Genomic DNA, 23,361 nt, shown 5'->3' on the forward strand with positions numbered 1-23,361 from the left:
TCTGTCTTCAAGTGCACTTATCTCAAGAGTGATCTTCCCCAAGTCAAGGAAATGGAGGGAATGTCAAAAATATTCTAGTTCAGGGTGAGCCCCCAATAAGTTTTGGTCTACAATTCCCATCAGTTCTAACCAGCATGCGGTGAGGTAAGATGGCAATTGTAGGCCAAAAACTTGGGATGGTCACAAGTTGTTCACCACAATCTACCCCAACCCCCTATGCTACAGAATCCACTGAACCCTTTAGAGCATGGGTCCTCAGACTAAGGCCATTTAACTGGCCTGCCCCACAGGTTTTGCAATCGCCGGTGCGTGGCTTGCTCATGAGGTCATTTTGGACTAGCTTGGAGAAAATGATCCCCTTGTGAACAAGCTGGCGCCTCACCGTGCATGCACCCGGCAGTGGCTTGCTCGTGGGGAGGTCATTTTGGACCTGATCTCCTCATGAGCAAGCCGGCACCTCACCCCGCGCGCCCCTCACCGGCCCGTGCCCCCCTGCCAGCACTGCCTTGGTGGCCTGTGCCCACTGCTGGCACCGGTCAACTGGCCCCCTTTAGAAAAAGTTTGAGGACCCCTACCTTAGAACATCTCATAAAAGAGCAAACAGTGACCACTAAATCAATAGCAGCTATGGCTTGACTCTCCTTTCCCACCTCTGCAATTGTGTGCGAACTTTTGAGTCTTCTTCTTAACATACAGATGGGGCATGTGTATATGTATGCCTAAAATGGACTGGGTGACTCTTGCTACATACTGCTGCTTCTGTACAGCATTTGAGGATCCTTCCGGTGCACTTTGACTAATTTGCAGGTGCATTTTTCATTTCCTCCTCTATGTAGACTTTCTTTGAAAGGGTTTTCTTTCTTTTCCCCTCCTTTCTTGAAGAAGTGCAGAGATGGCAGACTGGCTTTTCCCTCACACACATAATTTTATTTTCATAGCAAGCCTGTAAGATAGGTTACATTAGGCTCAGAGAGAGGGTCTGGTCCAGGGTCCAGTGAGGATTTGAACTTGGTTGTCTTAGTTCTGCATCAGTCCTCTCACCTCTATAACATAGTTGTTTTCAAAGCTCTTAGAAAACTTTCTGACAGGGCAGGGGGTGCGCCTAACTCACACTCTTTGTGAATTTTTTTCATGCATATACAGATGTCTCATAGTTTCTTTTTCCTGTTAATATATCTGATGGGAATGAATGCAAACTCAAAGACTCACAGAACTTGAACTTAAAGAAGACTCATAGAATGTACCCATACAGTCATAAAATGAAATCAGAAAAATAACACTACAAATATAGGGAAAATGTTTGATTTTCATATACATGGGGATGTTTGCAGGGAGTACAAATCCAGTCCAGTGAAGATCTAATCCAGTGGAGATCATTGCACAAAGTTCCAGCTGTAGATAGATTAATTTATTGTAATTTTAATTCCTGGATTTAAAAACTGAAAAAAATTAAAACCATCTCCCTCTTAACATGTATCCTCTTGGCACATCATAGCACCAATATCACCATTAGACAAATTTATAATCAAGACTCCTGCTTAACAGTTTTTAAATGTGAAAAACAAATCATGAATATTCTGAAGACATTGTTTTACTTAATATAAACCAGTTACTTAAAAAGTCATTTTCTGCAATCAGTTTAATTTCTAGTGTATTCCTAGACACACAACATTTAGCATTAGTGAAAGCTAATTAGTCACAGTAAATTTGAACAAGAATTCACTGGTAAATTTTCTACTTCTAGTCATTTTCATGCAAGGGCTTCTAATGTAGGAACTTAGAACAAGTTAACATTAGCTTTTGGTAGTGTTAGGAAGGCTGGCTGTGTTCAACATTTTCAAAATTGTGTTTGTTACAATTACTACAGAATATTTTCTTTCATGCTGATTTAGTTGCACTAAAATGCTCTCATGCACCTTTAGGACTGTGTACAGTGGCTCTTAAAATGGAAAGCTGACTCAAATCTAGAAAGTTGATACATATAAAAATACTGCATTGGCTTTGGACTAAGTTAATTACACTTAGGTTCCATTGAATTCAGCTTGAAAGGTTAGTCATGGCTAAGACAAGACCCACTGGCTTTAGTTTAATGAGAACGAAGACTTTTAAGAGTCCTGCTGGATCAAACCAAAGCCTTAACTCTAGACTAGCATCCTGATTCCCACTGATGCTTATGGGAAGCCCACAAACAGGCAGAGGTACTGTTACGGAAGGTAGAAAATAGCCACCAGGGCTAGTAGCAATTAATAGCCTTGCCTTCGATGGAGGTCATCTAATCCTTCTTTCAGTCCATAGCAGTTAGTGACCTTCACCACATCCTGTGGAATTAAATGCCACAATTTAATTACGTCATATGTGCAGCTCTTCCTTTTATCGCTCTTGAATCTTCCACTGTTCAACTGCATTGGATTCTAGTAATTGGAGGTTCTTGTAACATGAGCCTTCTAGGAATGTGGGACAAGCAGAACTTCTATCAACATACTCTGCATCATGCTTCTTTTTATATGCTTGTATCTTGTCACTTCTTTACAGTTTCCTAAACTAAGTATCCCCAAGCAGTGTAGTCTTTCCTCCTCAGAGTACTGTTCCAGTTCCCTGAACATTTTGGCTTCCTTTTCATGCAAAATTTCCAGTTGTGCCTTGGAGGAGTGGTAAAAAGAAATGCATGCAGTATTTTAAAAACACCGTATGTTTGTGAGGGAGCTACATTATCCAAGGCTTTGTTTCCAAACACCTTCCTAAGTACACGTAATTTCATCTGCATCTAACCATTGTATATTATTATCATTTGTACTTGATCAGATATTCCCAGAATAGTGACATTTAATCTAGTTATAAGACTGCAATTCTATGCACGCTTGCTTGGACGTAAATACCATTCAACAAAGCTGGCCTTAGTACTGAGTACCAAATACTCAGTATATAGGATTCATATAGGATAGTGCTGTTACAGTTGCATTTACAAAGCAAAAACAGCAGGGAGATCCAATGACATTTTATTATTGTAGTGTAGTAATGCCTGTTGAAATATGTTATTGGTTAAAAGTATCAATTAGAAAGTATCAAATTGATAGCATCAAATTAGGTGGGATACAAATTTGCTCATAGGATGGCAGTCTACAACAGACTGGCTAAAATCAGTGGAAAGTTAATTGTTGCTCACCTAATTTTCATTGATTTCAGTGGTCTGCTCTAAGTATCAGCAAATCTGTATCCAACCTATAATACTTTGTTACAAAAGCAACTGCGTATTTTAAGCAAGTCCTTGTTTTAATCACTTACAAAACACTGTCCTTCAAACCTAACTAAAGCAGCAATCCCATGCTTATTTACAGGGGAGTAAGCCCCATTGAATCCAATGAAGCTTACTTCAGAGTAGACATGTATAATAGTTTATTGAGTTAGTCTGAAGCCTTTATCAAAAAGAACAAGGCAAAATAAATTTAAGATTCTACATAAATGTAAACTGAGATTTATATCATATTAAAACAGAACAAAATAAGGTACATTTTAATGCCACAAAAATTTACATATAACAGCATCTAATATATGTAGAACAGCATTTAGACAAGACTTAGATTAAGTGTATTCCAAAAACAATGTAATTTAAAAATTGATAAGTAACAGCTTGAGTTTTATGTCCCCAAAGCTCAAATTCTCCACTACTGTTAACAGAGGGATTACAAATATCGTTTTCTAAGGCTGGAAGCCACTCTGGGTTATGCAGATTCTTTTCTTGGAAGTAGAGGGTTTGATTTTTCTTAACATTCCAGTATTTTATTTTCTTTAATAAAGGTTCTGGAAAGTGTTCCCAAATATCAATGTATAGCCAACATCCCAAAATATAGTGAGGCAAATTCTCCACTACGGCTGCCCCACAAATGCCTTAGATCGTACGCCCTGAAATTTTCTTAGAGTGCTAGGATAAAAAGGGGTTTTATTTCCTTTTCATAGAGAATTGCATGTATTCTTCACACTGATACAAATGTCAGTGAACTGGTTTTCCCCCATCTGATTATCCTGCAGCCAGGCCAGATCCTGTATCAGGCCAGATGACACCTTAACACCCAACTCTAAAAACATGTGCAGAAAAGGCTTTGAATTCTTTCAGTTGTTTTATATTTGGAAAGTCCCAAATTTTTGCACCAAAAATTAACACTGGAACCACCTTTAATTCAAAGTTGGACACATTGTTCCTCCATACCTTAAATTAAGGAATCTATTAAAGGCTTGTATAAAAGCAAATGATAAGTTCATTTTTCTTCATTAGAAGAGCCCAGGAACCTGAAGTAGAAAAAACTTCTGTGATAACAATATGATGTTACCTGCTTTGTTTCTTTAGAATCTATGTGTAATTTTTGGAGGGCTTTTTCCTTATCAAAACCACCTACTTTGGATTGAGCTTTGTTAACAACTTTCTTTAAAGCATTGAACTGCCTCAGTAATCATGTCAGCTTGGGACAGCATAGAATAGTTACAGGGCTGTCCAAAACCTAGGCATATGAAAAATATGCAGTGCTGGAAATATATTATCAAGGGCACAATCTTGCTGGATTCCTGTAAGACCTTGAACTCAGATGCTTACATGCATCCAGTGCAGCACGGGAAAAGCAGGAGAAGTTATCTTTGTCTCCCTGTTTTTCCATGCTGCATGTTTGCTACGCAGACTTGTTCACCTCTCTAGCTGGAGCTCATCCTGACTGCCCCAATCTCTTACCCCATGCATCCCCTTCGACTGTAAGTTTGCATCGCCAACCTCAGAGAACAGCTGCTACAGTTCTTTCTGTGCTGGTTGTCAGGAGGCAAAGAAGCTTTGACCAGTCTTCTCTTTCCAAGCTGAGAATTAAAATATATCTATATATCTTATGGCCCTTCAGGGATTGCTCCCTGTTTCTGTGTGAAGCGCCCCGATTAAAACAAATAAATAAAAGTTTAAATTCCTTATTTGTTTTTACTCATTTGTTCTGGAGACTGCTTCAGCTGAGCGAATCAAATGCTGCCCTTAAAACAATAAACATAGTAAAAAGGTGCCGGCCTTTTGCTGTAGATTCACGTATCAGAAAAAAGTAAAGTAGTTAATGATGGAGGCTCTTCCTTTCCCAATTGCTACAGCTCTTCCACCAGTATATGTTTCTCTGCACAATCCTCTACTTTTGGGAAGTAATACTTGGCACAGATTTTGTCTGACAGATTGGTCTACAATTTTTCAGGTCCTTCTGTTTATCTTTTTAAAAAAATGATCTAACACTAACTTTCCAGCCACTAGGTACATAACTTGAACAGAGGTATTAATATGGGTGAACAGACCTTCCAGCAGTGGTAACCCAGCACATGTGTATGATACTACACTGCAAGACCTTCGTCATTCAGATACTTCACTTGAAAGAAAGCCCATTCAATCTCATTGATTCAGTCAAACCATTGAGAACATGCTGAGGACTTCTGTGCTTTCTTCTCCTCCTTTATCATGCATATTGCTTTCCTCTCATTTGAAGTATGAATGAATAGAGACTGATTTCATTTTGCCAAGATCGCCAGTTTTTGAGGTCCCTACCATTTCTACTTGTGTTATTCTTTTTTTAAAAATCCACATGTGAACTCATACTCTGTACATTTTTCCCAAGATGCACTTTTGTACACATTTTAAGCATATGTGTTGGCCCCCACCAAGTAATATATATTGCTGAAATCCAGTCTTAACATATGCTTTTCTTATTTTCCCTGAATCTATGCCTTTTGTGTGCATTCTTTCCCACACCCCATGAGATGAACTGCATCTGAAAGCTCATACAATTTTATTTCAGAATGCAACTCTGACTTAACTTGCTGAAAAGCTCAGAAGGTTAAAATCTATAAAAAAGCTTTGGTGGTGTAAATTTATCCCCTGTGCATTATTTGTAGTAACCTGTGATTTGGAAGTCATAGCACACTATGGTTACTCTGACTGAATTGGAGGAGACAAACATGAGGGAAGGAGAAAAGCAACTGTGTGAGTCCACAGTCTATAGTTTGATCATAATGTCTGAACTAAGTCACTGATACCCACTTCTGAGGAAAAATACATTACCTATATATTAGAAAACATCAACGCACACTTTAAACAAAATTGTATATCATATTATACCTACACATCTGTTTTTATTTTGTTGAAACAGAATATTTATTGCAAGGTCCGTGATCTCCAAGATACGAAACTAAAATAGGCATTTCCACCATAACAGGAAGTGACAACGAAGGCAAAGAACTATACAGAGGGAAAACAAACAAAAACAGTGGTAAGAAAATCATAGAAATAATTAAGCAGAGGTTTATTTGCATCCAACTTTAATTTATAGGCGTTAACAAGGAGATTTCACTGTCTTCACTGTTTCACTGCCCTGCAGGACTCAGCTGCAGAACAGGTTCTGTTCAACCCGCTGTGTGAGCGATTCTTACTGGCTTCATTACACAAGTAAAAAAGTAAGCGTTATTTTCAAAATAGCACAGTCTTGTTGATTTCAATGAAAATAAACCAGTGTGAAGTATACAGAATTTTGTTAATTGAATCGATGATGCCTGATTCTGCAAGCATTTAATCGCACAGAAATGTGATTAAACCATTTCATGACTGAAAGTCACTTTAGACTTTCATCCATTGCTGTTCTTATCAAGTGAATGGACTCTCCATCCATTTTCCAAGTTCTGATAATCCAAACACTAATTTATGTAAGAAAAATGATTGTACATGGGAACTAACTCTTACATCATTTGCTGTGTCCACATATGCAGACACATGTATTTGCATACCTTGTATTCCACACTGAGCTAATTATGAGCAGCTGTTGGCAAAGGTCAGGAGCAGCCAAAGGAGATGTGACCATTTAGGGAACCTTAGAGGACCAGGCTGGAACCCCAGGTGAGCTGAATGTAGCCTGAGGGCCTGACATTCAACACATTTGATTTAAGTATTTTACAATCCAAGTGACTTACACAAAGCTGCTATGGGTACTTTTCCAAGAGGAACACTGCAATAAAACATTAAATAAATATGATGCATGTTGTACTATACTACAAATACTACCATCCTTACCATGCTTTGTAAAAACATCCCACCTCCCTTGACTTTTCCACATTTGGTTGCATTACAATCTGGAGATGAACTTGGTTCAGGTAGCATAGTTAGCAATTGTACACAAGATACTCGGCCACGTGAAGGTACAAAATATTTTCATTTTGGCACAAAAGTTAAGCAAATGAAAACTTGCACTTATTGGTCATATAAGCAATATATGAGTCAATTTTGCCAGAAGCACCATTGGCAGTTGGTGCTTACAGCTGTGAGTCTTCTTAGGAGAGTCTTTATCAGCTTTGTGTATCTGGATCCTGCCATGCTTACCCATTCTTCCTTTCAAAATTGTTTCAGCAGTGTCATGCTGGATGGAGATGGTTGGTGAACAACTTTAGATCTCGCCACAGATTCTTAATCAGACTGGGGTGTGGGTTTGGACTGAGCCAATTCAAAGAAGCTCATTCCTGTTTTTAAACACTCCAGTATTACTTCTACTGTGTGTTTTAGGTCATTACCCTCCTGGAAGGAGAACCTCTTCTGCAGTCCCAGGTTCCTGAAGGTTCTAGAATTGCCCTGTGTTTAGCTCCATCCATCATGCCCTCGATCCTGACCAGTTTCCCTCTCCCTGCTGAGGAAAAGCACCCCTGCGATGTGATGCTGCCGCCACCAAGTTTCACTGTGGGGTAGTGTTCTTGGAGTGCTATTAGCTTTACACATCACACAGCATTTTGCAGCAAGGCCAAAAAAGTCATTGATGGTTTCCTCAGACCAGAGAACCTTTGCTGTGTCTCCCACATGCCTTTTTTGCAAACTCCAAAGAGGCATTTGAAATGGACTTGTTTCAGCAATGGCTTTCTTAGCATCATTTCCACAGAACCAGCTTTGTGGAGTCTTTGAGTGGTATTTTCCCATGAATGGTTTATTTCTATCCCCACCCCGGTTGATGTTTCTGCACTGCATTATTCTGGAGTTGTTTTGATAGCTCTTTGGTATTCCATTAGACACACTCTCCAACAACAAACTCTGGGTCCTTCCAGGAACAAGTGTATTTAATTAGAGATCATGTGGCACCAGAACTGCACACAGGTGGACTCCATTCAACAACGGTATGTGACTTCTGCAGACAGCGGCCTTCACCAGAGCCTATTTAGACACATCAGAGCAAAGTGGCTGAATACTTCTGAGACCAGCAAGTTCAAGTTTGTGTTTAGTTAATTTTTGTGTCACGATAAAAATATTTTGCACCTTCACAGTGTTGAGCATCTTGTGTACATCAAGTGGTAACGATGTCAAGTACATCTATTCCAACGGCTTGTTGTAACACAACAAAATGTAGAGAAGTCAAGGGGGTATGTTTGAATATTTTTTGCAAGGAATTATAAACCAAGTTAATAAGGCTTACCTGGACTTGTCATTTCAACATGTACCATCTACACTGCATCCCTCTTGATATAATTTCACTAGACCATGTAAAGGACCACCATACACAGAACAGCATTTGTGATTCTAAGCCCAAGAATCTACTTACTGAAGAAGCTGCCCAGCTGTTGTAGTTGTGGCTGTCCAGTCCTTTGGTGACTGCAGATGCATCTACAATGGCAGCAATGAAGTACAAAAGAAAGGCACTGCCATTAAAACACAGACCCTATAACAGAGAGCAGAGATAAACAGCACTGTCAGGTTCTCCATGTACATTAGGGTACATGTACAATGTTTTAAATAAATAAATAAATAAAAATAAAATTTCTTGCCCATGCATTGCTTTTGTAACTGAAAACCATGTGAACAATGATACAGGGTTTTAGCCTAAGAGCTTATGCCTGTGGCTACCACCCAAAAATTGCACAAGTTGCCAGATATCTTTGACAAAGCTCACCCGGCTTTTTTGTCCTGCATCCAGCTGGAGCTACTGAAGCTTTTCACAATGTTTTTGTTTGGGTATCAGTTCCAGGAATGGCTAATGCAATTTGTACCACACCCTGGGTTAAAGCTTGCAGTTAGTTAGGGCTCCAGTTCCATACTTTTTGTTGTGAGTTAGCAAGTGTGCTCTCAAAGAGCAACTCACCTTCATAATTTCATTGTGATGTTCTATACCAATGACCCTGTTGGTTGAGGATGTGAGAGCTGCACTGCAAGACACCAGGATGGTGCCAGGTTTGGGTTCCCTGTTTCCATGTAGATGCCTCAACATCTATCAGAAGGAACACTTGCCCACTTCCTCAGAAGCTGCCTGGAAAGGACTTCAGCCTGCTCCTTGAAATAAGGATAGGAAGAGCTCCAGAAGCTGCCACTAACTACGGTGTTTGCCTGGACAGAAGAGCAAGTTTGAGTCCTTCCACCAGCCAATACATTACTGAACACACATCCCCATACACTGCTTCATGGGGCAGGTGGGGATGCTTCCAAAGGCTTCCCACACTCCTGTTTGGTTCTGTGACATGCACACCTTCTACAAAGTAGAACATGGAATGTTCTGGCAAGAAGAGGGCTGAGGACAAAGAAGAGAGTCATCTTCCTGAAAAGGAACTAAATAATGTGAACGCATTTCCCAAAAAATTAACAATGTATATGAGCTTCCCCATTCACTTCACTGACAAGGGCAGTTCTGCATGCATGTCCCTTGACAGATGCAGGGATGCCCTCTATTGGCTAGTTTTCTAAAGTCTGGCAAATATATCCTGAACAGCTCCATTCTTTCTAGAATACTACATCCCCAACTCTCAGGTGGCCTGCCTATGGTACATGTGATTACATTTGTGAATTAATCACCTGCCCTTTGACAACAGAAGTTTCAGCAGCCACCTCTTAATTTTGTCATGTTGTTAAGGGTTTGGGCTTGCGATACATGTTCTGCAGGGTGTGAAACATCCCATCACACAGCATCTTGCAGCCAGCATGCTCAAGAGAGCACTTAAGCTCAAATTCCCCCATCTCTGCATTGCACAGCCGTGTCAGATATTGAAGGAGCAGATTCCCAATGCAGGCTTTAGCATTCCTTCTCCATATCAGATCAAGAATTCTGGAAAGGTTGCATAGTTAAATATGGCCATTAAATAGCTGTCCTACATCTTCTTCATTCTTTAATTTGGGAATTGTATATCTGGGATCTCCACCACACATGAAACTCTTGAAAATGGCCCAAGACAAAACATGTTTTAGGAAACTTGCCTGACACCCCAACTGTGCCAGGCGTAGAAAGAAGGAAGGCCCTTCCCAGGAGCTCAGGGAAAGAACACATGCCTTGCATGCAGAAAATCTTAGGTTCAATCCTCAGCATTTCCAGACAGGGCTAAAGAAAAAATATTGCCTGAAAGAGCAGGTTGCTTACCTGTAACTGATGTTCTTCGAGTGGCCATCTGTGCAGTCACACATATGGGTTTTGCGCCTGCGCAGTGCCTTTGGCTGGAAGATTAACAGCTAATGGTTTTTGGCGGGAACTCCGCTCCCCCTCCCCCCTAGCATTATATAAGGAGTGGAGTGTCCGCCATTTTCCAGTCTTTGAAAGACCGACGTTTGTTCCCTTAATAAAGTTTTGTCAGCATGACAAGAGAACCAAAATTATTAGTGGTACGACAAATATCTAAAGAGATTGTAGTATCGAAAGAAGACAGTCGGACCACCCATGCAACCAAGCGGGGTCGGAGGGTGGGTTGTGTGACTGCACAGATGGTCACTCGAAGAACATCAGTTACAGGTAAGCAACCTGCTCTTCTTCGTCATGGCCTCTGTGAATCACACATCACACAGAAGAAAGAACAGCTCTGCCACAAGAGCAATCCTGTCTGGCACGGACATCGAGTCTATAATGTCTGGCAAAGGTACACGGGGTAGCCCAAGTGGCCGCTCTGCATACATCTATTGGGACCCCTGATGCAAAGGCCGAAGAAGCAGCAACAGCTCTTGCAGAATGACCTCTTGGAGTAGATGGCAAGTCCAACTTAGCTAACTGATAAGACAGGACAACTGTACTTACTATCCATTTTGAAAGTCGTTGGGAAGTGACCGGACAGCCTCGGTCATGTTCCGAGTATTTCACAAAAAGTCTGTTGGAATGTCGAACAGACTCAGTCCTGGACCTATAAAAGGCTAAGCAACGACGAACGTCCAGCATATGCAGAGATCTCTCTATCAAATCCGAAGGTGTTGGAAAGAATGCTGGTAAAATGATCTCCTGTTACATGTGAAACGAAGTAGCGATTTTCGGAAGGAAAGACGGATCCAGCCGTAGAACTACCTTTTCCTTATGAAAATTCAGAAAAGAGGGGGTCTACCCTAAGGGCACAGAGTTCAGAAGATCTACGGGCTGAAGTCACTGCAACGAGGAAAGCAGTCTTCCATGAGACAAGACGTAGATCGTCGCCATGGGTTCGAAAGGTGATCGAGTCAGTGCTTGTAAAACCACTGAAAGGCTCCAAGTGGGCATCAGGGGCCTTATTGTTGGATGGAGGTTACTCAGTCCTCTCAAAAATCTTTTAATCAAAGGTTGAGAAAAAATGGAGAGACCATGTACAGTTCCATGGTAATGAGAAATTGCTGCCGTATAAACTTTTATGGACAAAGGTTTAAGTCCAGACTGATGCAATTCGAAGAGGAATTGAAGAATCTGTTGAACAGAAGCCGAGGACGCTGGAAACGAATGTGAATCGGCACATTTTGCTGCATACGATTTTCTAGTGGATGGTCATAGCGCAGATTTGAGACTATACCGTAGGTCCAGGTGTAAACTCTGTGGAGTAGCAGTAGTAGGGATCGCCGGTGGCATCGACACCGGTGCATCGCATACGGTTATCGTATCCTCCATGCAGTCAGTTTCAGCGACAACAAGTCTGGGTGTTGGATCGTGCCCTCCCTCTGGGTAATGAGATAAGGAAGAAGAGGGAGTTGGAGAAATTCCCCCTGAGAGATGTGAAGGAGGGTTGAGAACCATGGCTGGCATGGCCACCAGGGGGTGATTAGTAGCCCTGTGGCCCCTTCGTGAATGATCTTTGCCAACACTCTCATGATGAGGGGAATTGGTGGGAAAGCGTAAAAAGTCATATTTCTCCAGGGGATCATGAAAGCGTCCCTGGATGAATCCTGTCCTATCCCCGCTCTGGAACAATAATTCGTGCATACTCTGTTTTGTTGCGTGGCAAACAGGTTGATGTCTGGCTGGCCCCATCGGTGAAAAAGTTTGTCACGAACCCGACGGTCTAGTTCCCATTCGCGTGACCGCGACATATATCTGCTCAAGAGATCCACGTCTGTATTATCCATGCCCGCAAGATGAACTGCTAGAAGAGTGATACCCTCTCGGTATGCACCAGTCCCAAATCTGCATGGATAGGCGGGCTAGTTTTCGGGACCGGGTTCCCCCTTGTTTGTTCAAATAAAAGACCGTCGCCATGTTGTCCGAGGTCACCTGGATGACCTGGTGTAGAAGCACGTCCTCGAATGACTGCAGGGCTTTGAAAACAGCAAGAAGTTCCAGGAAGTTGATGTGGTTCCTGGAATCCCGATGACTCCATACCCCCTGGGTACGTAGATAGGAGCAAATGGCTCCCCATCCCAGCAGAGACGCGTCGGTACCGAGGGTTACTGTAGGGTACCGGGGCCGAAACGGAACATCGACATTCAAATTGGCTGGTTCTATCCACCATAACAGGGACTGAAGAACGGAAGCTGGGAGTCGAATCCATCTGGTAGGTGGCTCTGTCTGTGGTCGGAACATCCCGTTGAAGAACAGCTGAAGAGGACATAGCCTGAGTTTGGCATGCGGAACCACAGCGATGGATGCGGACATGTGTCCCAACAGGCTTTGGATAGACCGGGCGGGGACGGTTCTTGCTTGTCGGATCCGAGAGATGCACCGAGCAATAGCATGTTGTCTGTCTTGAGGAAGGAAAGCTCTTGCCAAAGTCGAATCTAGTTGGGCTCCGATAAAGTTGATCGCCTGTGTAGGGAGAAGAGAAGACTTCTGTTGATTAATACAGAGTCTGAGGTCTTGCAATAGAGCACACGTAAACTCAACAGCAGACGAAAGTCCTGCTTTTGTGTCGGAAACCAGCAACCAATCATCAAGGTACGGGTATATCCGAATTCCACATAATCGAAGGTGTGCACAGATAAGAGCCGTACACTTCGTAAAAACCCTTGGTGTAGTGGCTAATCCAAACAGTAGCACCTTGAATTCGTAGATTTCAGAGTCCACCACAAAACGAAGGAAGCGCCTATAACTTGGATGTACTGAAATATGAAAATAGGCATCCTTCAAATCCAGTGAGGCGAACCAATCCCCTCTTCCCAGCAACGGGAGTATACTTTGGAGTGCGGTCATCCGAAACTTCTTTGGTGTTATGAATCTATTGAGAGCTCTCAAGTCCAATATGGGTCTGAGACCCCCATCTCGTTTCGGGACCATAAAGTATCTGGAATAGAATCCGTGGAATCCCTCCGATAACGACAGGCGACGAACAGCTCCCTTAGCAAGGAGTTGGTGAATCTCGTCCAACAGTGCCGACTAGGTCGGTGTGTAACAGATTGGATTCGGTGATGGAACAACGTCGAATTCAATTCCATATCTGTGCCGGATGATGGATAACACCCACCCATCAGATGTGATGGACTCCCAAGTGGGGAGCTGACTCTTCAGTCAGTCCCCAAATGAGAGAGGGGAGGGTAGAGTTGGGATGAGAGGAGAGATTCGCTCGTCACATCAGCGTTGTCACCTGTCCGTATCAAAGTGGCAGCGACCCTGCTGGAAGTACTGGGATGGTTGTTGCCTGCGACGTTGCTGGCATTGATGCAGTTGCTGTTGCCGAGGTTGAAATTGTTGGCGGTACTGTGGGCATGATCATGACCACTTACATCGAGGCAGGGATTGCAATTCCATACGACGGACCATCATTCTCGATTCATGGATTTTCTTCAATTTGCTATCCGTCTTCGCATGGAAGAGACCGGATCCGTCGAATGGCATCTCCTCAATTCTCCGCTTCATCTCACCCAGAAAATTGCAATTACGCAACCAGGCCTGTTTGCGGAAGGAAATGGCACCAACAAGCGACCTCGAATCAGAGTCCACGTGGTGCCTCGCAGTGGAAAGCTGTTGCACTGCCACCTGCATAGCTTCCTTAACAAAGGTCTTAGCAAGTTCGCCCTGGTTTCCTGGGAAGGTATCAATGATGGCGTCTAGGTGTTGCATAAGAAAATATTGGTAGCGCGCCAGGGTTGCCTCATAATTAGAAATTCGTAAACCAAGGCCCGAAGCTGTGTATACCCGGCGGGCAAGGGAGTCAACTTTTCTTCCCTCCTTATCGCGAGGCGAGGTGTGTCCACGTGCTTCCTGGCCCTGAGAGGATTACACAACAACCGAATTCGGCTTGGGGTGACAGAGAAGAAACGGGATGTCTTCCTCCCAAACCCGATACAGAGACTCGTATTTACATGAAGTCGGTTGTGGGTGAGCCGGGAGGTCCCATGGCTGGGTCATTGCCTGCCGTAAGGTCATAATAAACAGCAAGGCAATAGATGTGGATCGTTCGCCCCTGACCACATCATAAAAACAGTCAGTGCTCGGTCCCGGTTGTTGGTGGGCTTCGATATCGAGCGACCTCACTAGCCTGGCCATCAAATCATTAAATGAGATATATGGTTCTTCGGGTGACCCCGGGCCCTGAGAAGCAACTGCTACATCCGGCGAGGTCGAGTCAGCCTCAGACTCGTCAGATTCCATCCAGTAGTGGGGTGGTACACTGGAGGAAGAATCTCCCGGTGACTCTGATCTGCCACTTTCTTTAGATGGAGCCCTCGGAGCATCCCTGGGCATTGAATGGAAATGCTCCCGAGGAGCTGGCAGCGAAGATTGTCCCCTGGAGGCCGGGTAATAGGCCACGGAGTGGTACTCTTCCCATCTCGGAGTGGAGGAGTACCTGGAGTGATACCAGTCATCAGATCTAGCATCTGAGGAACGGCTCCTGCGGCTTCTCAGAGGGCAGACGGCGATCTCGGTATCCAGCGGGATTGGAGGCATTGGGGTTGGTGATCGAGCCCTAGGCAGAGAATCTCGTATTCCCCCATCTGAGATGGAACCACGCTGTCAATCCAGAATGGGTTCGGCTGTTGTTCGGCGCGGTGAGCCCGGCGGAGTAATCCTCATGGCCGCCTGGATGGTTGGGACCGAGGGGGTCGGTTCTGTGGCAGGGGTCGGGATCGAGGAAGTCGCCGAACCCGAGTGGCGATGCTTTGCATGCTCGGGATTCCTCGGCTTTTTAACCAGCTTGCCCGCCTTATCTTTCTTGGCCTTCTTATGCACAGGATGTTTGCCTGAATCGCTGTGCTTTCTCTTCTCCTTTTGTTTCCTTGGCAGGGAAACAGACTGGTCCGCCATGGTATGAGCACCTTCTTCAGAAGGGTGTGAGGGCGGAGCAATGGAAGAAGAGGCCGGGTGTTGCGGCAGGTCAGCCGAAGTTGGACGGCCTTCGGGTGGGGCCACAACAGTGGGAGGCTTAGCCACCAGCCGGTCCAATTGGAGGAGAGCCTGGTCCCACAAAAGTTTGCGGAGGCAGTTCTCCCGGTTCTTCCTCGCCTGTTTAGAGAAGGCCAAACAATGGTCGCACTTATCGGTTCTGTGCCCTTCCCCCAAACGAAGGAGGCACAGATCATGCAGGTCCGCGGCGGGCATTTTGGAGCCACACTTCCCGCACTTGCGGAACACCGCCCGTTGCGCCATCGTAGAAATAGAAGAAAAAGGAGATAGTAAAGCGGGAAAATAATATTTTTTGTTTTTTTTTTTTTAGGAACAAAAGAGAGAAAAGAAAAAAAATGGCGAAAAGTTTAAGAAACAAGTGAAGTACTAACAACAGGAACGAGGGATACTAACTTGGTAAGGAAAAAGAGAGAGATTTTTCAACGAACGAGAAGGTAAGTAATAATCTAAGTGAGAGCGAAGCGGCATGAGGCACAACGAACGGCGGTCGCAAAGACTGGAAAATGGCGGACAGTCCGCTCCTTATATAATGCTAGGGGGGAGAGGGAGCAGAGTTCCCGCCAAAAACCGTTAGCTGTTAATCTTCTGGCCAAAGGCACTGCACAGGCACAAAACCCATATGTGTGATGCACAGAGGCCACGACGAAGAACCATAGAAGCCATGGTCAGTCAGCATGTACAACACCAGCTTTGCTGGATCAGTGGTCTGACTCAGCATATAGCAGTCTCCTATTTACTTATGTCTCCAGGCTCCTGCACTGTAGATAGCAGCTTCCTTCAACCTGGTGCCTTCAGTTCTAGGGGTTGCAACTCACCATAATTCCTAGTCAACATAGCAATCCAATACAACTGGAGAATATCGTGAGGAAAGCTAGAACAAAACCTGACTTTTTAAGAAAGTCTTTCAGTTGCACTGACTGCTTGTGCGTGTACCTTCTTCTGGTTTGTTGGACATTCCATTATTATTCTGTAGTTTTAGAGATTTCTCCTGTTAAAATTTTCTGCTGAGACCATTTACTTTTCCTTATTGTTGTGTTATATTTTAATTATCATGCATTTTATTAACATGTCACCTATAAGGAGCATGAAATGGTGTCTAGTTATTCTGGCCACATATATGAGAAACTAACATCAACAAGCTTTCTTAATCTAGCCAAAGTATACAATATAGATAAATAGGAATATTCGGGAGATTTGCTCATAAGCAAATTTGAGTGGCTACGGGTAAGGGTAGGGATGGCCAAAGAACCTGTAGAGATGGCAGGGGTTTCTACTCTTGCCAACTTTTGGACTTCCATATGAATCTTGGCCATGTGTTTTCCATAACAATGCTCATCTATTAAAGTAGATGTGGCATCCGTGGGGAGGGGGGAGGAGGTGGACCTTGATGTGCCCACTGGAGCAGCCCCTGTGCATAAGGAAATGATGCCATCAGTGCAAATTTAAAACAAAAGTTGCAATATGGATGAAAGCTCGCATACTCACGACAGTGGTCCATGGCACTTGGGGAATCCTAGTATATGTCATTGTCATGTAGATGATTAAAAAGAAGAGTGTAAGCACCCAGTAAAACACTGCCACAAACATTACCCAGCCAAAGACAGGATACATGAAATATTCTGTTCCAGCAATCAGTGTCCATACTAGTAACCCCAACACCTGCAAATATACAAAGAATGATACTGTCATACAGGTGCAAGCAGCATATATACAGATTAAAACAAAACAAAAATGTGCACTTTCAGGTGTTTTTTTAAATCTCCCCCCCTCCCCACCAAATACCGCAGATATGGAACCCCATTCTATACTTGCAGATGCTGCAGCATGTAAATCAGAAACAATATATATATATGAAGTTGGTGCCCCGAAAGGTGGTCTTCATGGGGAAAAGTGTAAGGAAACTCACAATGTGACAGGGAAAGTTATACAACAAGTATTTGTACGTAAGGGGCACAATCAACTCCTATTAGAGTAGCCCCATAATAATGGATGGGAGCTAGTGACTCACTTGTGGGAAATTTAAGTCTGAAACCACTCTAATCTTTTTCTTAACCACTATTTTATCAGTTCCAAAACATCTATACTAACATCTATACCAACCATACGAAAAAGGACACATGCAACAATATATGCTGAGCCAAAATTGGGAAGGGATGGTTCAATTTGGCAAGTGCATCCAATTCATTTAAATTTTCTATTTGTTCCATGATGTTATATTATTTAGAAATTTTCTAAATAAATAAATATTCATAATCCTTGATATATGACTATACCATATAATTAATTTCAAGCATTGTTTGATGACTGAGCGGTATTTTATTAAGTTCATTGAAAGTCAACATGAATATTTATTGTATTTTCATACAGGGTTGAGGTTCATACAGTTGTAGACTATCATTACTGATTTAGAAAATACAAATCAGCCTCTTTTAACCACTGGAGGTCACCATAGTTCCACAGAATTATTTCTTCCTAGGTATTGAAAAATGCTTGGTATTTCTAAAAACACTTTAATAAGGCTAGTCTGAGAATTAACCTTGATCAAACCTATAGTTCTGAAATGTAAGCAGCAGCAATTCAGTTACTTAATGCTTCATATAATCCATGTTGCTTATTTCAGCTCCAGTAACTGCAAATTAATTGCCTTTGATAGTTCTCTAATCTATCACATTTAGTTGCAATAGCTTCTAATGCAAAGAGGCTAAGTTATCTAACTGTCATCACTGATTTACCTTGCATAGAATGACAGACCCTAGTTTAATTAACCATAGTTTGTTGAATCATGGGTTGCCATTACATGCAAACTCATAACTATGTGAGTTGCTAACTACAGGTACCCCAGAAATAGAACTCATGTTTAAACTATGGGTGGTTATCTGTAAACATAGGATTGCGGATTGTTCATGGGTTGTTTTGCCAGAGGCAGTAGACAATATTGGGGAAGAACAAAACAAGGCATCAGCCTCTTTATATGCTGTACTGTGGGGCCACAAAGACATGTAGGATACAGGAAGGTAGTGGGTGAAAGAGGAAGGAAAAGCCAAAGGACTGAGAAAACAAACCAAGGATTCTTTGTCTGCCAGACAAATGCTGGGTAGGGCAAGAAAACATGGGTCAAACAAATCATTAGGATCACATGTAAAACAGACCAGTGTATCTTTATTTTCCCAAGATCTTGTGTTGGTCCAGTTGCAGCTGCAATGCTGGTTCCCTGCAAAAACAGAGCTCATAAGATGGTAGCCAGAAATGAAAACTGCCTCCCCTGTTTACTGTAATCCAGTCTTTGGCAACCTGGTGCCCACAGATGTATTTGGACTAAAACTCTCATAAGAATGTAAGAAGAGCCATGCTGGATCAGGCTAGGCAAGCATTCTGTTCATACAGTGGTCAACCAGCTGCCCACAAGTCCCTATAAGCAGGAAGCAAGTGCAACAGGACTCTCCCACCCAAGTTCCGCAGCAGCTGGTGTACACAGGCATATTGCCTCTGGTGTGGAAGCAACATATGGTCATCAGGACTAGAAGTCACTGATAGCTTTCTCCATGAATGTGTCCAGTATGCCTTTAAAACTGTGCACAATAGTGGCTATCACTACGTTCTTCTGCAACTGAGTTCCACGTTGCACTGTGGGAAGAAAGCCTGCCTGTTTTCCTTTCCTCATTCTCCCACCAGTTAGTTTGATGGGACAACCCTGCATTCGAATATGATGAGAGCGGGATAAATATATCCTTCCTCACTTTCGCCACACCATGCATAATTCTGTGCACCTCTAACATGCCCCAATTTACTTGCCCTTTTATCTAAGCTAAACAATCCCAGGCACTGTAACTGTACCCCAAGGGGAGTTATTCCAACCCCTTGATCATATTAGTTGCCCCTTTCTTCATTTCCTCCAATTGTGCGGTATTTTTTATAAGGTGTGGTGGTGACCAGAACTGTTTTCAGTATGTACATACTGTATGGTTGCACCTCAAATGTACAGTATATAAAGGCAGCTTTACTTTCAATTCTTCTCCTAACTATGCCTAAGATGGAGTTTGCCTTTTGCACAGCAGCTGCATACTAGGCTGACATTTTTAGAGCACGGCACCAAGATTTCTTCCTTGGCCAGTCACTTCTAGCTCAAATCCCAGCCAGTCTGTCTACTAAAGAAGGCTTGTTTTAACCAATGTTTAGCAGTACAGGTTTACACGTTAATAATCTACATTGTTTTTAAAAACAACTAGAGAAGTTAAATCATGAGCTATGAGATAATTGCCCATCAATGTGCTTTTTATGCAAGAAGCATTCTGCCCTATTTTCAATTCTTTCATTATGTGTAGTTTAGCTAACCTTTTTCAGACTTATCTGAGAGCCTGTGCATTCTCCATCCTTTTCAGACCTATGATTCTAGCTTATTGCTTAGGGCCTTTGCAGCAGATACGCATCCAGTGCGAGGGGGTGAGGCCCAGTGGTGGCAAAAGAGATGTAGGGAGAGCACAGGAATGTACCTTTTGTCCACCTCCTTGGCAACTATATATATTTGACTAAGATTTGCTCAACTAATGCTGCTCCAGGTACTGTGTGAGCTTTGAGGCGCAGTTCATTTATTTTGGTCACAATTCTAAGATTTAATGGATTAAGGGGTGTTTGACATTTTCAGCTAGTTGTGGCAAATGGAACACTGCATTTTATTGAGCCTGACGAACTCCAAAATAATATTACACATTTCTTGATTAGAATTTAAAAGGTCAGGGCCAGCTCTCAGCTGATAACATTCTCAATCCATATCTGTGTATAGGTATGAAATGCAGCAAATAGATTTCCACAGTGTTTAAATGTCTTTTGCAAATTGATTCAACATTCACAGGCCTAGCCAGCTAAGAAAATATATGAGGTCCTAATACTACAGACTTCTAGGTCCCACACTAGAATAATCCATTCGTTATTAGCTGGCTCTCTCATTCAATTCTGTATGTTGAAAAGTTGACTAAGTACCACAATTATGTAAGCCCAACTCATAGTATTGAACATGCACCCACATTAATTTGTTTTTGGCATTTGCTGAAGGCTTTGCTTTTTCTACAGGCATTTGCTGATTGATTATTGCATCCCGGCCGTATTTTTATTGATGAACTTGTAATTCCTAGTACATTATTTTGTATTTGGTGTTTTAACTTGCGGAATGCTTGTTGTATATCACTCCAGTCTGTTTTGATGATAATAATTATAAATAAATAATAAGAGTTGTCCCTTATGTAAAGTTACAATGGTAGTACTTCAACAACTGACACAGAAAAGTTAACTTAGTCAGATGCAACTTAGTTCCCTTCTGCAGCAGTGTGGCAAGACAAACTGAAGCTGCATATGCTCCAATGTGCTTACACAACAATTAAAATCTTTTATTTCAATGTCCTGATCTGCTCTTTAAAAAAATCTAGACTTCAAGGAAAACAAAACTATTAAGGGCATTGCCCAAAGTTAAAGTGTTTTGCATCCATTCATTTCAACAGGAGGGTTAAAGCATATGGTTAAATCTCTGCCATTAAACTCAATGGATCTAAAGGTGCTTGGCTTGGCCATATTCAGTGCATGGCTAGTGCTATGCACTCAGCAGCAGAAACTAAAACAGGCTTCAGGTGAGCTTTCAGCAGTCACCAAAAGCAGTACTTTGGTTTCAATCCTTTCCCCTGGCCTCAGTTCTGCACTTGTCTTCGTCCAATTTACATGCGTGTTGGAGCTCCATCCACCTTCCCCAGAATCTAAGAACATACAACAATGGGGTTTTTTTAAAGTCCAAATTCTGGAAATGGATAAAAATAGATAAAAATTCTGGAAATGGTTAAACTTGACTATTGTTAAACAACTGTAAAGGGAACCTCAAATGGGATTATTTTATGCCACTGGTAGAATTTGTAATTTGGTTTTGAAACAAATCACACAATACAGGCATTTATTGCCAAATGACATAGTATAAATATACACTAGGAGTTAGAAAAGTTTCCAATTAGCTTTTCACAAACTACTTAATGTGATAATAAAGCCAGTGGGTTGTAGTGGCTAAGAGCATGGGACTGGGACTCAGGTGATCTGTGTTCTAATCCCTGCTCAGCCATGGAACCAGCTGGGTGACTTTGGCCATTCACAGACTCTCAGCCCAACCTACCTCACAGGGTTGCTGTGAGGGTAAGATTAAGTGCAGGAGGAAGAAACACAGAATCATAGTAGAGTTGGAAGGGTCCAGAAGGCTATTGGGTCCAACACTCTGCTATTGCAAGACACTAAGTTACACCATCCCACTTAAATGTCTGCCCAAATGCTTTCTGAATGTCTCCAGTGAGGGAAAATTCACAACTTCCCCAGGTAACAGGTCCCATTGTCCTACTGCTCTGACAGTGAGGAAATTCTTCCTGGTGTCTAGTCTAAATCTGGTTTCTTTTAACTTATGTCTGTTATTCTATGTCCTGCACTATGGAATGAACAAGGAGAGATCTTATCCTTCCTCTTTGTAACACCCTTTGAGGTACTTGTACAGTGCTGTCATATCTCCCCTGAGTCTTCTCTTCTTGAAGCTGAACATGCCTGGTTCTCACAATCTTTCCTCATAGGGCTTTGCCTCCACCCCGAATCCCCTTGTTGCCCTTCTCTGTAACCTTTCTAGGTTTTCTGCATCTTTTAAAAACTTAGGTGCCCAGAACTGGACACAGTACTCCAGGTGAGGTCTGACTAGCGCTGAGTATAGTGGAGCTAGTACTTCATGCGCTAAGTGATACTTCTGTTAATGCAGCACAAAACGGCGTTTGACCTTTTTGCAGCCGCATTAAATTGTTGGCTCATATTTAGCTTGTGATCTACAATAGCACATTGCATTTGCAGTACTGTTGAGCCAAGTATTCCCCATCTCATGGCAGTGCATTTGGATTCTTGTTCCTAAGTGGAGGAGTTGGCATTTGTCCCTATTGAAATGCATTCTGTTGTTCTCGCATTCTGTTGTTGTTCTCCGCCCAGCATTATAACCTATGGGATCACCAGGTATGTCTTATCTCTGTCTTCCTTGCTGTTCCACCCAGCTTTGGATCATCTGCAAATTTATCTTTCCTTGTACTTCCTCATCTAAATCATTAATTAAAATGCTGACTGAGGAGTACAGGTCCCAGGACAGGAAGGCCTGGAGGAATGTTGTCCATGGGGTCTCCATGGGACAGGACTTAACAACTAACAACTGGCCCCAGGACAGAATCTCTCCCAGTTTGAGAATGCGCCATTGAGGAGCACTCTTTCAGTCCCATTTTGCAGCCAGTTGTAGACCCACCTAAGGGTTGCACTATCTAGCCCATTTTTAGCTAGCTTGGTCATCAGGATATCGTAGGGTACTTAGTCAAAGGCTTTGCAATAAAGTCTAGATAGACAGGAGGAGGATGTAAGCCACCTTGAGTTCTTTATAAGAAAAAAGGTGGGATAGAACTCTACTAAATAAATAAGCAATGATAAATAATGAAGGTATGTGGAACTAGCAGCTGTACAGGAGACTGTGAAAAAGAGCTGCTATATCACAGGTCACAGCCAAGGAGTGAAACCTGAAACACAGCACAGTAGACACATACCTTGTTGTGCCAGCAAATTATTTACTAAAACAAATAGTGTTAATACTTATACTTCAGTCAGGATAAACTTAACAGAATCTTCTGGAGATGGCATGAAACATTTTGTTCCAGTGGAGGGCACTCAAGGTAGAGAAATTAAAATGCACCTTTTTAACTACAGCTAGCAATAGTTTAAGCAGCTGGGGAAAGGTTCTTCATTTACTATAATTGGTGTTCGCATTTGTACACAAGCTTTGCAACTGGACATTAGATTCCATAGCATG

General features: G+C 42.5%; 1 protein-coding gene across 3 annotated transcripts in view; it reads right to left on the reverse strand.

Moving 5' to 3' along the window:
• Positions 1-638: 638 nt before the first annotated feature.
• CMTM8 (CKLF like MARVEL transmembrane domain containing 8) overlaps positions 639-23,361 on the reverse strand; it is a 47,363-nt gene continuing 24,640 nt past the window's right edge. The window contains exons 2-5 of one of the 3 annotated variants that reach the window (XM_044417403.1): positions 17,106-17,174; positions 8,577-8,693; positions 6,129-6,244; positions 639-2,318 (exon numbers count right to left, since the gene is read on the reverse strand). In XM_044417403.1, coding sequence (XP_044273338.1) covers positions 6,161-6,244; positions 8,577-8,693; positions 17,106-17,174 — 270 coding nt within the window. In that variant the 3' untranslated portion in view covers positions 639-2,318; positions 6,129-6,160. Of the gene's footprint in view, positions 2,319-5,569; positions 6,245-8,576; positions 8,694-17,000; positions 17,175-23,361 lie in introns of those variants that run through there. The other 2 variants (XM_044417387.1, XM_044417395.1) reach the window with 2 other exon arrangements.

Source organism: Varanus komodoensis, unplaced genomic scaffold (genome assembly GCF_004798865.1).
Source record: "Varanus komodoensis strain SLA01 unplaced genomic scaffold, ASM479886v1 scaffold10, whole genome shotgun sequence".
Classification (NCBI taxonomy): Eukaryota; Metazoa; Chordata; class Lepidosauria; order Squamata; family Varanidae; genus Varanus; species Varanus komodoensis.